Genomic DNA, 15,935 nt, shown 5'->3' on the forward strand with positions numbered 1-15,935 from the left:
AATTCTAAAATGCAGCCATATCAGATCATGGCTAGGCTCCGCCCCCATTGCATTGTCTTTTTATTATGCATGTTGATTATGTATTTAATGGTCCTTTTTGGCATGGTGCACACAAAGTTTCTCTGCCACACAGAGGTTATTATTTCTTTGTTTTTGGCCTTGCATTTACCATATGAAAATAAACATAACTTTTTTCTTTTTTATCGCAGAAATAGGAAAGTCTTTGAAATTTTACCTGATATTAGCATTACAAAACAATGCAATAGCACTTAATCTGAATTTTAAATGAGCAGTAGATTATTTTATTTCTAGCCATTATTTATTTTTTGTGAACATCAGTCAAAGTAACAGAATAATCTTTTATGACCAAGGAAATTGCTATTTTTAAGAACACACTGTGAGCATTTTTACAGTTTGGGCGTGTTTATGAAAGATGCTGTTTGTTGACTGTACTGCAGAGGTTATATGCTTAAACGTGTTCTCAAGTCCTGAGTTGAACAAGTGAAGATTTTTGGTGTGTTAAATGAATGCATCTATAGTTGCGCCTGTTCTTGAATTCTGGTTTCCGGTTCATTCTTTGACCTCATGCATCGCAGCGATATGATGACGTACATGCTCCGTGCAAAAAAAATCCCAGCAATAACTGCAAAGTAGCTTCCATACACCAAGAACTGCAGAAAAGAGAATTTTTACACATTAGTTACATGTTTCTTTAACACTTTCCCTACGGGTCCTTTTAACAAGATCTTTAAAACTATAATTTGTAGTTTAGAAGCCCTTAAAGATCAAAACAGATTTGTGTAATATACATCCAACGTTGTGGGGTTTTTTGTTTTTTTTTTTGGGGGGGGGGGGTTGGGTACAAAGCCTTGACATAAAGAGCCACAGTTTTTTTTTTGTGTGTGTGTTTTTTAAATAAACTAAATGTTGTTAGAAGAAGAAGAAGAATTGAAACTTAGCCCTGGATCACTCATGGATGAATCAAATCCAATACTGTATGGAGAAAGTCCCAGCTAATTGTAATAAATGTCTTTATGGTAATCTGAAACAGATGGGCTGCTAGTTTTGACATTCAGGTAGGTTGAGAAAGAGAGAAATATTTTCAAAAAGGGTTTAATGGGACTTTTTCAGTCTCTGCTCCCTCCCATTCAGCTTACTGTTTTAATGTTTCTGAAATTTAAAGTGACACTGAACCCAATTTTTTCTTTTGTGATTCAGTTAGTGCATACAATTTGAAGCAACTTTCTAGTTTACTCCTATTATCAAATTTTCTTCGTTCTCTTGCTATCTTTATTTGAAAAAACAGAATTTATGTTTACCTGATAAATTTCTTTCTCCAACGGTGTGTCCGGTCCACGGCGTCATCCTTACTTGTGGGATATTCTCTTCCCCAACAGGAAATGGCAAAGAGCCCAGCAAAGCTGGTCACATGATCCCTCCTAGGCTCCGCCTACCCCAGTCATTCGACCGACGTTAAGGAGGAATATTTGCATAGGAGAAACCATATGGTACCGTGGTGACTGTAGTTAAAGAAAATAAATTATCAGACCTGATTAAAAAACCAGGGCGGGCCGTGGACCGGACATACCGTTGGAGAAAGAAATTTATCAGGTAAACATAAATTCTGTTTTCTCCAACATAGGTGTGTCCGGTCCACGGCGTCATCCTTACTTGTGGGAACCAATACCAAAGCTTTAGGACACGGATGAAGGGAGGGAGCAAATCAGGTCACCTAAATGGAAGGCACCACGGCTTGCAAAACCTTTCTCCCAAAAATAGCCTCAGAAGAAGCAAAAGTATCAAACTTGTAAAATTTGGTAAAAGTGTGCAGTGAAGACCAAGTCGCTGCCCTACATATCTGATCAACAGAAGCCTCGTTCTTGAAGGCCCATGTGGAAGCCACAGCCCTAGTGGAATGAGCTGAGATTCTTTCGGGAGGCTGCCGTCCGGCAGTCTCGTAAGCCAATCTGATGATGCTTTTAATCCAAAAAGAGAGAGAGGTAGAAGTTGCTTTTTGACCTCTCCTTTTACCTGAATAAACAACAAACAAGGAAGATGTTTGTCTAAAATCCTTTGTAGCATCTAAATAGAATTTTAGAGCGCGAACAACATCCAAATTGTGCAATAAACGTTCCTTCTTTGAAACTGGTTTTGGACACAGAGAAGGTACGATAATCTCCTGGTTAATGTTTTTGTTAGAAACAACTTTTGGAAGAAAACCAGGTTTAGTACGTAAAACCACCTTATCTGCATGGAACACCAGATAAGGAGGAGAACACTGCAGAGCAGATAATTCTGAGACTCTTCTAGCAGAAGAAATCGCAACTAAAAACAACACTTTCCAAGATAATAACTTAATATCAACGGAATGTAAGGGTTCAAACGGAACCCCCTGAAGAACTGAAAGAACTAAATTGAGACTCCAAGGAGGAGTCAAAGGTTTGTAAACAGGCTTGATTCTAACCAGAGCCTGAACAAAGGCTTGAACATCTGGCACAGCTGCCAGCTTTTTGTGAAGTAATACCGACAAGGCAGAAATCTGTCCCTTCAGGGAACTTGCAGATAATCCTTTTTCCAATCCTTCTTGAAGGAAGGATAGAATCCTAGGAATCTTAACCTTGTCCCAAGGGAATCCTTTAGATTCACACCAACAGATATATTTTTTCCAAATTTTGTGGTAAATCTTTCTAGTTACAGGCTTTCTGGCCTGAACAAGAGTATCGATAACAGAATCTGAGAATCCTCGCTTCGATAAAATCAAGCGTTCAATCTCCAAGCAGTCAGCTGGAGTGAAACCAGATTCGGATGTTCGAACGGACCCTGAACAAGAAGGTCTCGTCTCAAAGGTAGCTTCCAAGGTGGAGCCGATGACATATTCACCAGATCTGCATACCAAGTCCTGCGTGGCCACGCAGGAGCTATCAAGATCACCGACGCCCTCTCCTGATTGATCCTGGCTACCAGCCTGGGGATGAGAGGAAATGGCGGGAACACATAAGCTAGTTTGAAGGTCCAAGGTGCTACTAGGGCATCCACTAGAGCCGCCTTGGGATCCCTGGATCTGGCCCCGTAGCAAGGAACTTTGAAGTTCTGACGAGAGGCCATCAGATCCATGTCTGGAATGCCCCACAGGTGAGTGACTTGGGCAAAGATTTCCGGATGGAGTTCCCACTCCCCCGGATGCAATGTCTGACGACTCAGAAAATCCGCTTCCCAATTTTCCACTCCTGGGATGTGGATAGCAGACAGGTGGCAGGAGTGAGACTCCGCCCATAGAATGATTTTGGTCACTTCTTCCATCGCTAGGGAACTCCTTGTTCCCCCCTGATGGTTGATGTACGCAACAGTTGTCATGTTGTCTGATTGAAACCGTATGAACTTGGTCCTCGCTAGCCGAGGCCAGGCCTTGAGAGCATTGAATATCGCTCTCAGTTCCAGAATATTTATCGGTAGAAGAGATTCTTCCCGAGACCAAAGACCCTGAGCTTTCAGGGATCCCCAGACCGCGCCCCAGCCCATCAGACTGGCGTCGGTCGTGACAATGACCCACTCTGGTCTGCGGAACGTCATCCCTTGAGACAGATTGTCCAGGGACAGCCACCAACGGAGTGAGTCTCTGGTCCTCTGATTTACTTGTATCTTCGGAGACAAGTCTGTATAGTCCCCATTCCACTGACTGAGCATGCACAGTTGTAATGGTCTTAGATGAATGCGCGCAAAAGGAACTATGTCCATCGCCGCTACCATCAACCCGATCACTTCCATGCACTGAGCTATGGAAGGAAGAGGAACGGAATGAAGTATCCGACAAGAGTCTAGAAGTTTTGTTTTTCTGGCCTCTGTTAGAAAGATCCTCATTTCTAAGGAGTCTATAATTGTTCCCAAGAAGGAAACCCTTGTTGACGGGGATAGAGAACTCTTTTCCACGTTCACTTTCCAGCCGTGAGATCTGAGAAAGGCCAGGACGATGTCCGTGTGAGCCTTTGCTTGAGGAAGGGACGACGCTTGAATCAGAATGTCGTCCAGGTAAGGTACTACTGCAATGCCCCTTGGTCTTAGCACCGCTAGAAGGGACCCTAGTACCTTTGTAAAAATCCTTGGAGCAGTGGCTAATCCGAAAGGAAGCGCCACGAACTGGTAATGTTTGTCCAGGAATGCCTTTATTAACAATGTCCGCCACCCGCTTGGGTATAGGAAAAGCTTCTGGGAGCTCCGGCACCTCTAGGAACTTGTCCATTTTACATAGTTTCTCTGGGATGACCAACTTTTCACAATCATCCAGAGTGGATAATACCTCCTTAAGCAGAATGCGGAGATGTTCCAACTTAAATTTAAATGCAATTACATCAGGTTCAGCCTGTTGAGAAATGTTCCCTGAATCAGTAATTTCTCCCTCAGACAAAACCTCCCTGGCCCCCTCAGATTGGGTTAGGGGTCCTTCAGAGATATTAATATCAGCGTCGTCATGCTCTCCAGTAACTAAAACAGAGCAGCCACGCTTACGCTGACAAGGGTTCATTTTGGCTAAAATGTTTGACAGAATTATCCATTACAGCCGTTAATTGTTGCATAGTAAGGAGTATTGGCGCGCTAGATGTACTAGGGGCCTCCTGAGTGGGCAAGGCTCGTGTAGACGAAGGAGGGAATGATGCAGTACCATGCTTACTCCCCTCACTTGAGGAATCATCTTGGGCATCATTGTCATTATCACATAAATCACATTTATTTAAATGAACAGGAATTCTGGCTTCCCCACATTCAGAACACAGTCTATCTGGTAGTTCAGACATGTTAAACAGGCATAAACTTGATAATAAAGTACAAAGAACGTTTTAAAATAAAACCGTTACTGTCACTTTAAATTTTAAACTGAACACACTTTATTACTGCAATTGCGAAAAAACATGAAGGAATTGTACAAAATTCACCAAATTTTCACCACAGTGTCTTAAAGCCTTAAAAGTATTGCACACCAAATTTGGAAGCTTTAACCCTTAAAATAACGGAACCGGAGCCGTTTTAACACTTTAACCCCTTTACAGTCCCTGGTATCTGCTTTGCTGAGACCCAACCAAACCCAAAGGGGAATACGATACCAAATGACGCCTTCAGAAAGCCTTTTCTAAGTATCAGAGCTCCTCTCACATGCGACTGCATGCCATGCCTCTCAAAAACAAGTGCGCCACACCGGCGCGAAAATGAGGCTCTGCTTATGCCTAGGGAAAGCCCCAGAGAAATAAGGTGTCTAATACAGTGCCTGCCGATATTATAATATCAATATACCCAGATAAAATGATTCCTCAAGGCTAAATATGTTTTAAAACTGAATCGATTTAGCCCAAAAAAGTCTACAATCTTAATAAGCCCTTGTGAAGCCCTTATTTACCATCGTAATAAAATATGGCTTACCGGATCCCATAGGGAAAAATGACAGCTTCCAGCATTACATCGTCTTGTTAGAATGTGTCATACCTCAAGCAGCAAGAGACTGCACACTGTTCCCCCAACTGAAGTTAATTGCTCTCAACAGTCCTGTGTGGAACAGCCATGGATTTTAGTTACGGTGCTAAAATCATTTTCCTCATACAAACAGAAATCTTCATCTCTTTTCTGTTTCTGAGTAAATAGTACATACCAGCACTATTTCAAAATAACAAACTCTTGATTGAATAATAAAAACTACAGTTAAACACTAAAAAACTCTAAGCCATCTCCGTGGAGATGTTGCCTGTACAACGGCAAAGAGAATGACTGGGGTAGGCGGAGCCTAGGAGGGATCATGTGACCAGCTTTGCTGGGCTCTTTGCCATTTCCTGTTGGGGAAGAGAATATCCCACAAGTAAGGATGACGCCGTGGACCGGACACACCTATGTTGGAGAAAGAATGCATCTAAGCTTTTTTTTTTTAGTTCAGAACTATGGACAGCACTTTTTTATTGGTGGATGAATTTATCCACCAATCAGCAAGAACAAATGACAAATAATCTGAGGAGTGTGCGTTGAGTATAATAAACCACACTCCTAAATAAACCTAAATATCCCCCACGGTTAGGTAAATATCAAAAACAATCAAAACATATATTAGGAGCGCTCAAAGGCTAAAGGTATACAGATAAATCAATGAGGCATAAAGTAAAAATAGTGCATAACTCGGTAAATACTCATGGAATAGCGAGAGAAGGTATATAAACAGAATTTAATTACACCTTACTTACAAAAAAGTAAAAAGCTACAACAAATAATCGTTTGCTGCAAACAGTATAAGAATCGGACGTCTCCGATATATAAACAAATAAAATCAGTAGCCCTAGATTATTACCACCACAAAAAAAGGATTGTCAACCATATATTAAAAGTTCCAGTTAAAACCGCTGGTTCATAACAATCCAAATGGTTAAAAACAATATGATTCCAAGGTAGAATGTTCATAATGTTAGCAGTCCCAGATAGATAAGTACATATTACTTTATTCCTTCAGGGTTGTGTTCGACACAGGGAACAGCAAACTTACAGGCTGCTCTACTTCCGTAGAGATTTAAATGCCCTAGGCATTTAAAATTCTGCTAGAAAAAAAAAATTCCTCCCATCCTCAAATCTACTGCCCTAGATATGCCCTGCCTTAATACGCCCCTGTTACAGGTTAGCAAAGTTCCTTTTAGCCACAGTGGTAAATGTCGGCCATTTTCTAGCTACCACACACCAAAACATACTACCCACTTTTCCAAATGTATCTGCATGTGGTTACTTTCATACAGATAGTGACAGTGTCAAGCAGTAACGTGTCACCAACTGCACATTGAGCACCCACAAACTGGGAATGCAAATTTATGTGACATATGGCTTTATTCTCCTCAGTTTCTGTGCACACTAAAAGTTATCAATAAAATATCAATACCTTTTTATTTGGAGTGGTTTTGCTTAACATTTTATTGCAAAAATGCTTCTAACCCAAAAATGTGTGTGTATATGTGTAAATAAAAATCAGTTTATTTTATATTATTTTACAGATAAAGTATATCACGATTGAGACATTGATTAGCCTAGACATTGAAATACTTAAAATTTAACCTCTTAATTAAACTTGTTTGAGCAGTAAAAGTGCGTTACTTAGATATATTGTAATAGATTTGTTTGTGTTTTGTTAAAAAGTCTATTTTGCTCTTACAGAAAAGGCAATATAGCATAAAATCTCATCCAATGTATGTATTTGCATAGTTTACATATTGATAAATTATGAATTATACAGGGTGAAAAAATTCATATACATATATCCGTGTAAGTGCAGTTTGGCAATAAATTCCATCTGATTATGCAATTTAACAGATTACCTGAGTTATAATATCCAGTCCCAGGCCTCTGGCGTCTACCACTATAATTGTCAGGATGGTCTGAAGCACCAAGGCAATAAAAGTGTTGATACCAAACATTAGTGCATAGCGTTCCATGCTTAGGTTAACTGCGATTTGAAACCTGAAGAAAAGTGTTAAATACAAATTGACACATTACATTTAAGTTTACAGTGCAAGAAAAAAAAAAAACTTGTTTTTATACATACGGATTAAAATGATTTCCTTCGGGCTGATGAGAGCTTAGCTTAGAGAGAATAGCTTCATAACATGTGGGATATATTCCAGCCTATCAGGAGGTAAAGAACCCTGACCAAGCTTTTGTCCCTCCCACTTTCCAGTTTACGTATACCCGAGCAGAGGAGAGAAACAGAAAAAATAGGTAGGAAAAACAGGGTTACGAGGTGCAAATGAGAAAAGTCACCCATATACAAAAATAGGGTGGGGGCTATTGACTCTCATTGATAAGTATAAATTCTGTTTTCCTTCTTAAATAATGAGTCCATAGCTTCATAATATGTGGGATACAATACCCAAGCTGAGAGTCCATGTTAAGGACGGGTGGGACAAAAAGTAGGCAGTGCCTATTTGCTGGACACTGTGGCTTGAAGGACTTTCCTGCCAAAAGCCGCATCAGATGAAGCATAAATGTCAAAATGATAAAATTTGGAAAAAGCGTGAATGGGAAGATCAAGTTGCCTCATCCTTTTCCAAGGAGGCATCATCCTTGAATGCTCAGGAAGTAGATACTGATCAGTTACTTCTTTCGGTGTCATTACCGCAACCAACCAAGTAAGTCTTAGGAAATAGTTATTCCTTCAGGCAGATTATTCTTGACTAATATTTTCTGAAGATACCACTGGGAGAACTAAATCCAAAGAGTAGAAATTGGTCTAACAGGATGAATTCTCACCAGGGCTTGAAGAAAAGTTTGAACATCTAGCAACTTAGCCAAAAAACAGTTAACGCAGATATCTGACCCTTTAGAGAACTAGTCGATAGGCCCTAATCTAATACATCCTGAAGGAACTGTAGTATTCTGGGAATTTTAAAGGATTTCCTAGAAAAAAACAAAAGAAGAACACCAAAGAAAGTAATCTTTCCAGATGTTAAGATAAAATCTAGTTGCAAGAAGAAAATAATTTTGATTCCGAGTCAGAGAAACCCCTGACCTTGAGGTCTAAGCATTTAACCTTTACACCGTCAATTTAATGAATTGAGACCCGGGTGAAACAGAGGTCCATGAGACAGAAGATCCTTCCTTAGGGTAGGGTCCATGTAGGAAGAGAAGACATCTGAATTAGGTCTGCATACTAAGTTCTGCAGGCTCATGCCAGAGCTATGAGAATTACTGAGGCTGAATCCGGTTTAAATCTTACAATGAATGCCTCTTGTTTAGAAAACAGGATCACTAAATTAAATATTCAGGGACAAACTAAGGCATCAATCATAGAGCACTGGAGACTCTATATCTGGCACAATATGCTTAAAGCTGTGATTCAGCTTGTACATCATTAGATCTATACATGTAGAACCCAGTTTAGAATAAGCTGGTCAAATATGACATGATAAAGAACCCATTATCCGGACTGAACAGATTAAAATAGCCTGCTTCCCAATTGATCACTCCTTGAATATGAAGTTGATAGAGAACAGCTTTCCTTCTCTATTCATAACAGGATGAGAGACAGTTCTTGCATGACGAGGGAGATGCGAGTCCCCCCTGGACAGTTGATTTAAGCAACCGCTGAAATGTCTGATCAGAAATAGAGATTGGTCTTGGCTGAGAAGGGACCATGGTCTGAAGAGCTTCCTCGAAACTCTTGGAGTTCCAGAATATTTTGTAACCTTGCTTTTAGAGGGAACCAAACTCCTTGCATCCCTCGAGACCTCCAGATGGTACCCCGACCCAGGCGAGTGCTGATGTGAGCACTGAAACCAATGAAAGAAAAGCAAAAAGGATGCATAAATGTTATAGTGAAAGGAAACAAAGTACCTTTGAGATAGTAACCTGGTAAGACACTGTAAAAACTGTTTGAGCATATTAGGGCTTACCTTCCACATGTTGTGTGATAAGGTGCTATATTCTGTATTTCACTACCTACCTGCACCCTAAAATTAGTCTGTGATTCCTGATATGCAGCCTCTGCTTTGTCCTTGAAGCACAAAAGGGCTAAGGAAAAACCTTGCATCAGAAACTCTGTTTAATAAAAAATTGTTAAACACACATAAAAGATAACTATGCCAGCCACTTCAATAACAAAATCGACTCCATCAGAAATGAAATCAGCTCTCAACATAATTCCATTCTCTCACCCCCTCAAATGCTCTCAATCAGAACCCACATAACCTTAAACTTAGCTCATTCTCCCCTGTTACTGAGGAAGACGTTTCGGCACTTATACTGCGCTCTCACCTCACTACCTGTCCCCTTGACCCTAGCCCCTCACAGCTACTCCCCTCCCTCTCTGCTACCCTTACCCCTATACTAACACACATTTTCAACCTCTCCCTCAGCACCGGTATATTTCCTTCATTTCTGAAACATGCACTGGTCACAACTATCCTAAAAAAAACTTCCCTTGATCCTACCTCCCCATCCAACTACCGCCCTATTTCCCTCCTCCCTCTTGCCTCAAAGCTTCTCGAAAAACTAGTATATGCACGCCTATCCCATTTCCTTACGTTAAACTCCCTTCTTGACCCACTGCAATCTGGATTTCGTCCCCATCACTCCACAGAGACAGCAATTGTTAAGGTTACCAACTACCTACTTACAGCAAAATCAAAAGGCCACTTCTCTCTGCTTATCCTCCTTGATCTGTCCACAGCCTTTGACATTGTTGACCACCCTCTTTTGCTCCAAACCCTCCAATCCTTCGGCATCTCTTACACAGCCCTCTCGTGGCTCTCTTCCTACCTATCAAACTGTACCTTTACTGTAGCCGTCTCTGGGGCCTCCTGTGCATAAGTATGTATCCTTATTTACTTTTAACTATAAAGAGTACCACAAGGCTCTGTCCTCGATCCCCTTCTCTTCTCAATCTACATGTCATCACTAGGTTCCTTAATAAAATCCCACAGTTTCCAATATCATTTGTATGTCGACGACACCCAAATCTACTTCCCTGCACCAGACCTATCTCCTTCCTTGTTGAACCGTGTCACTAACTGTTTTTCTCACATCTCTTCCTGGATGTCCTCTCACTACCTTAAGCTAAATCTCTCCAAAACTGAGCTCCTCATTTTCCCCCCTTCCAAAATCTCTACCCCCAATCTCTCTATAACTGTCGACAACTCCATCATTACCCCTACCCCGCATGCCTGATGTCTCGGGGTCACATTTGTCTCAGATCTTTCTTTCACTCCTCACATTCAGTCCTTGGATAAAGCCTGCGCTTCCACCTTAAAAACATCTCTACAATTAGACACTTCCTTACACAAGACACAACTAAGATTTTAATCCACTCTCTCTTTCCCGCCTCGATTACTGCAACTCTGTCCTCTCTGGTCTCCCCACCTGCCGCCTAGCTCCTTTACAATCCTCTGCCAGACTCATCTTCCTTACACGTCGCTCTTCATCTGCTGCACCTCTCTGCCAATCCCTTCACTGGCTTCCTCTAGGATCAAACACAAAATTCTCACTCTGACATACAAAGCCCTCAACTGCACTGCTCCCCCTATATATCTCAGATCTTGTCTCCAGATACTCTCCTCCCGTCCCCTTCACTCTGCTCATGACCTCCTACTCTCCTCCTCTCTTGTTACCTCATCACACTCCCGTTTACAGGACTTCTCCAGACTGGCTCCCATCTTGTGGAACTCTGCCTCGCTCCACAAGACTCTCCCCTAGTTTTGAAAGCTTCAAGCACTCCCTAAAGACTCTACTGTTCAGGGATGCTTAGAACCTACGCTAACCTTACTTTATACCAGTTCCTCTCCTCCATTGCTATCCCCTGAACCCCCTTAGCATGTAAGCCTAAGAGTCCAGCTGTTTGTAGATCACCTTCTTAAGAGCTGGCTACAACAGTGCAACTCTTAGCAGGGCCCTCTACCCATTTGATCCCTATAATTGTTTTGTTGTATAGATCCATTTTATTATTATTATCGGTTATTTGTAGAGCGCCAACAGATTCCACAGCGCTATTAACAAAGGCGGAGTACAAAAAAAAAACAGTTATAGAGATTAAATGGGTAGAGGGCCCTGCCAAGATTTGTACTGTTGTAGTCAACATCGCATCCATGTCGGCATGTAGCTGAACATACAATTAGTATCTGAGGTAAAAGTTATTTGCAGGGTCTGTTATAAACCAGACTCTATACTACTCAAAATAATGAGATTAGCCAAAGTACATGCTATTAGTGAGGTCAGTAGTAATTAAACTTAGAAGCATAGATAAAAGTGTATGGATTAGAAAATGCCCCAAAAAATAACCTGTTTCTGTGTTGTAATAGGAGAAGAAAGTAGGAAAGCACCACGGTACATACGCTGAGGTAAAAACATTTGTATTGTAAATACAAACGTATATAATGCAATACAATTATTATATTTGCAGATTTGGTACATATATCCATGCCCCATGGTTAAGTACAATACCATTCAGTCCCTAAAAATGTGTGTGTGTGTATATATTTATATATATATATATATATATATATATATATATTTCAAAGAAAGGAAGAGGCACTCCCAGGGCTTAATGAACAATATTTTTATTAATATTTCATCAACAAGGTTCAGTCAACGTTTCGGTCCTTACAGGGACCTTTGTCAATAGAGGGTTCATAAGTTAAAAACATAATTAGTACCCTTTTAACGAAGAACAACACATCTAAAGGGTTACAACCACATAGAATAAAAACAGAGTGACTATACATATGTAAATTAGTACCTGCATATATATCTAAGTTAATTTCTATATAGAAATTTATACTCAAATTCAGTTTAGTAAACTGTATATAAATGGTAAATATGCAGATAATGTTACAAATAATTGAAAAACAGGTGTTTCTCAACCAAACACAGCTCATAATATTTCAATCCATACTGTTAAGCGCATATTAAATAGTACATGACTATATGTAAGGTAAAAATGGCAGTGAAGACTCAAAGTATGTTATCCTAACAGTTTGAATAAATAGAGAATAGTTCATAAACGAATTTCACACAAACATGGCGCCAGCCTACGCCAATCTATTTATGGCTTGGTTTGAAAACCAATTTGTGTACCCAAAGAACATGGACAACATCATCATATACCGCAGGTACATAGATGATATCTTCCTTATTTGGAATTTACATGGAAGAATTATCAAAATAGTTTAATCAAATAGACAATGCATTACCCTATGTAAAATTCAAGATGGAATTCAACAAACATAAAATCCACTTCTTAGACATTAAAATCTACATGGATACAACCAACCCAGAGATGAAAATTGGAACAAATGTCTTCAAAACCGACAGATCGAAACCCCCTTTTAACAGAGAACTCCTTCCATCCGGAAGCACTGAAGAAAGGAATAATAAGATTCCAGATGATGCGAGTGATTATCAACAATAGTGACAAGAAGAACAAAGAAAAACAACTGGAATAAATTGGGCTAAAATTTATACAAAGAGGACACAAACAGAGGTGGAACAAATCTTATACGACATCAGGAATCTGACTCAAACAGATCTCCTCACTAGAGAAAGACAAGACAAAAGCAAAGATGAACATGATGATAACGTTCAACCCCACTAGCAGATTCACACAAAGAGTAATAGAGAACAATTGGTTTATCCTGAACCAGGACCCAACTCTACCCTTCAATAAACTACCTCCGAGAATGGTATACAACAGAACCAGCAACCTAAGAGATATATTAGTCAAAACAACGTTTGTACCTGACATGAGACAAAACCAATGGTTGCCAACACCTATAAAAGGATGCTACAGTTGTGGCAATTGCATTACATGCAACTCTTTCCTTACAGGTCAAAAATTCCATCATCCACATAATGGGAAGACAATACATATACAACATAGACTAACATGCACCACAGAGTATGTTGTCTATCTGATAATTTGCCCATGTGGCCTTTTTTATGTAGGAAAGACAAGCATGTCTTTCCGTGACCGCCTAGCAAATCACTGCAGTGATATCAGAAAAGCCATCAAAGAGAAGAAAAGTGACCAACCTGTGGCACGCCACTTCCTGCAATATAACCACAACGTATCTATGCTAAGAACTATCCTCATTGACTGGCTACCCCCACTAAAAAGAGGGGGTGATAGAAACCTTGAACTACTCAAAAGGGAGGCAAGGTGGATCAACCGCTTGGAAACATTGGTTCCTAAAGGACTAAACACCAGCATTGACTATGCCTTATTCTACTAGATTTTGTACACTGGGGGTGCGTACACACCCAGGATAGACCATTAACCCATATACACTTATACGTATGGTCATGCACAGTAGTTATTACATCCTAGCTTTCCCTTTGCACTATAATTGCGCTTGCAAATTATTCATAGGTCTATATCTCCTCATCCTTATAATAACCCTTTGCTGGCAATTTGTTTAATTTTGCCTCCATGGGTTATTTTCCCTTCATGTCTCTTTTTGTATTTATAGCCTTATGTGTACTTGCGGTGACTCCCTACATATACCAGCAAAGCACTTTTATTACATCCTCTCAAGACTCTGACCGAGCTTATCCATACATACTTTGGTCGTTATCTTTACACACTTTGACCCCACCTACATACATCACATACTCTCCATATCTATTTACACTCTGATGTCCCTAATCTAAGAACATATACAAAACACCTACACACACAAGATTGTTTTCCTTTACAGTTTATTATGATTCAGTACATTATACACGGTATGTTCCATTTCTTTATGTATTACACTACCCCCTTTTTTATGATGTACATAAACATATATATATGTTTTCCCTCAATGTTTTATTATCGCTGTTAGAGCTATACAAGTAGGGCTCTGCAGTACATTCCTGCACGTAACTGTGTAGTTATGGTCACCATGACAACTTATACGCACCCTGTGAGCCACTTGCTAGTGGCACCGCTGATGACATCACCCACATCAGCGTCTCTCAGTCCTAAGAGTACTTAAGAGCGGAATAGACATACAACTGCTCACCGCTGAGCATATTCCATTTATATGGATTACGGTAAGCCGCTTGAGACCCTGCTCTAACTGCTTTTATTTATCCATTGGCTTTAAACATTGGCATGCTGGTTTGTAGGAACTAGACATATGGGGTGTGCGCTGTTCATACTCGCTAGATATTCTCCACGGGTATTGCCATATTTAAGGGGACACTTCTTATGTGTAATTTATATACATTCACTGTACTCTTCATATTCCTTTTAGTACTGAACATCATTTTGTTGATATTGCGGACATTATAGTTTATGGATGGCTTACACTATAAAGATTATAGTATCGTATCTCTACAACACCACGCTGTTTCATCGTAGTTATCACTGCTGTTGTAGAATTTTGCTTGTCCAATATGTCTAAATTGTGTGTATACTGTTAGAAATTAGTTTATGTACTATTCTCTATTTATTCAAACTGTTAGGATAACATACTTTCGGCTCAATTTAGAGTTCTGCGTTAGGGTTCAAAAGCAGTGTTAAGGGGTCCTAACGCTGCTTTTTAACGCCCGCTGGTATTTAGAGTCAGACAGGAAAGGGTCTACCGCTCACTTTCTTTCCGCGACTCGAGGCTACCGCAAATCCCCTTACGTCAATTGCGTATCCTATCTTTTCTATGGTATTTGCCTAACGCTGGTATTACGGGTCTTGGAAGAAGTGAGCGGTAGACCCTTCTACACCGGAACATAAAGCTCTTAACTACTGTGCTATAAAGTACACTAACAGCCATAAACTACCTATGAACCCCTAAACCGAGGCCCCCCCACATCACAAACCCTATAATAAAATTTTTAACCCCTACTCTTCCGACCGGACACCGCCGCAACCTACATTATCCCTATGAACCCCTAATCTGCTGCCCCTAACATCACCAACACCTATATTATATTTATTAAGCCCTAATCTGCCCCCCCCCCCGCAACATCGCCGCCACCTACCTACACTTATTAAGCCCTAATCTGCCGACCGGACATCGCCGCCACTATAATAAATGTATTAACCCCTAAACCGCCACACTCCCACCTCGCAAACACTATAATAAATTGTAGGTAGGTGGCGGCAACGTTGGGGGGGGCAGATTAGGGGTTAATAAATATAATATAGGTGTCGGCAGCAGATTAGGGGTTCATAGGGATAATGTAGGTTGCGGCGGTGTCCGGAGCAGCAGATTAGGGGTTAATAATATAATGTAGGTGTCAGCGATAGCGGGGCGGCAGATTAGGGGTTAATAAGCGTAAGGTTAGGGGTGTTTAGACTCGTGGTTCATGTTAGGGTGTTAGGTGTAGACTTAGCCCCATTGTTTCCTATAGGGAAACACTCTCTGTGTTAGGAGCTGAACGCTGCTTTTTTGCAGCCAGCTCAGCCCCATTGTTTCCTATGGGGATATCGTGCACGAGCACGTTTTTCCAGCTTA

At 40.5% G+C, this 15,935-nt stretch overlaps 1 protein-coding gene across 1 annotated transcript in view; it reads right to left on the minus strand.

The window, feature by feature from the left end:
- Positions 1-327: 327 nt before the first annotated feature.
- Positions 328-15,935, minus strand: part of SLC19A3 (solute carrier family 19 member 3) — a 123,990-nt gene continuing 108,382 nt past the window's right edge. The window contains exons 4-5 of the mRNA XM_053709851.1: positions 7,329-7,470; positions 328-671 (exon numbers count right to left, since the gene is read on the minus strand). Of these exons, the coding sequence (XP_053565826.1) occupies positions 534-671; positions 7,329-7,470 (280 nt within the window). The 3' untranslated portion in view covers positions 328-533. The remainder of the gene's footprint in view (positions 672-7,328; positions 7,471-15,935) is intronic.

Source organism: Bombina bombina, chromosome 4, assembly GCF_027579735.1.
Source record: "Bombina bombina isolate aBomBom1 chromosome 4, aBomBom1.pri, whole genome shotgun sequence".
Lineage (NCBI taxonomy): Eukaryota > Metazoa > Chordata > Amphibia > Anura > Bombinatoridae > Bombina > Bombina bombina.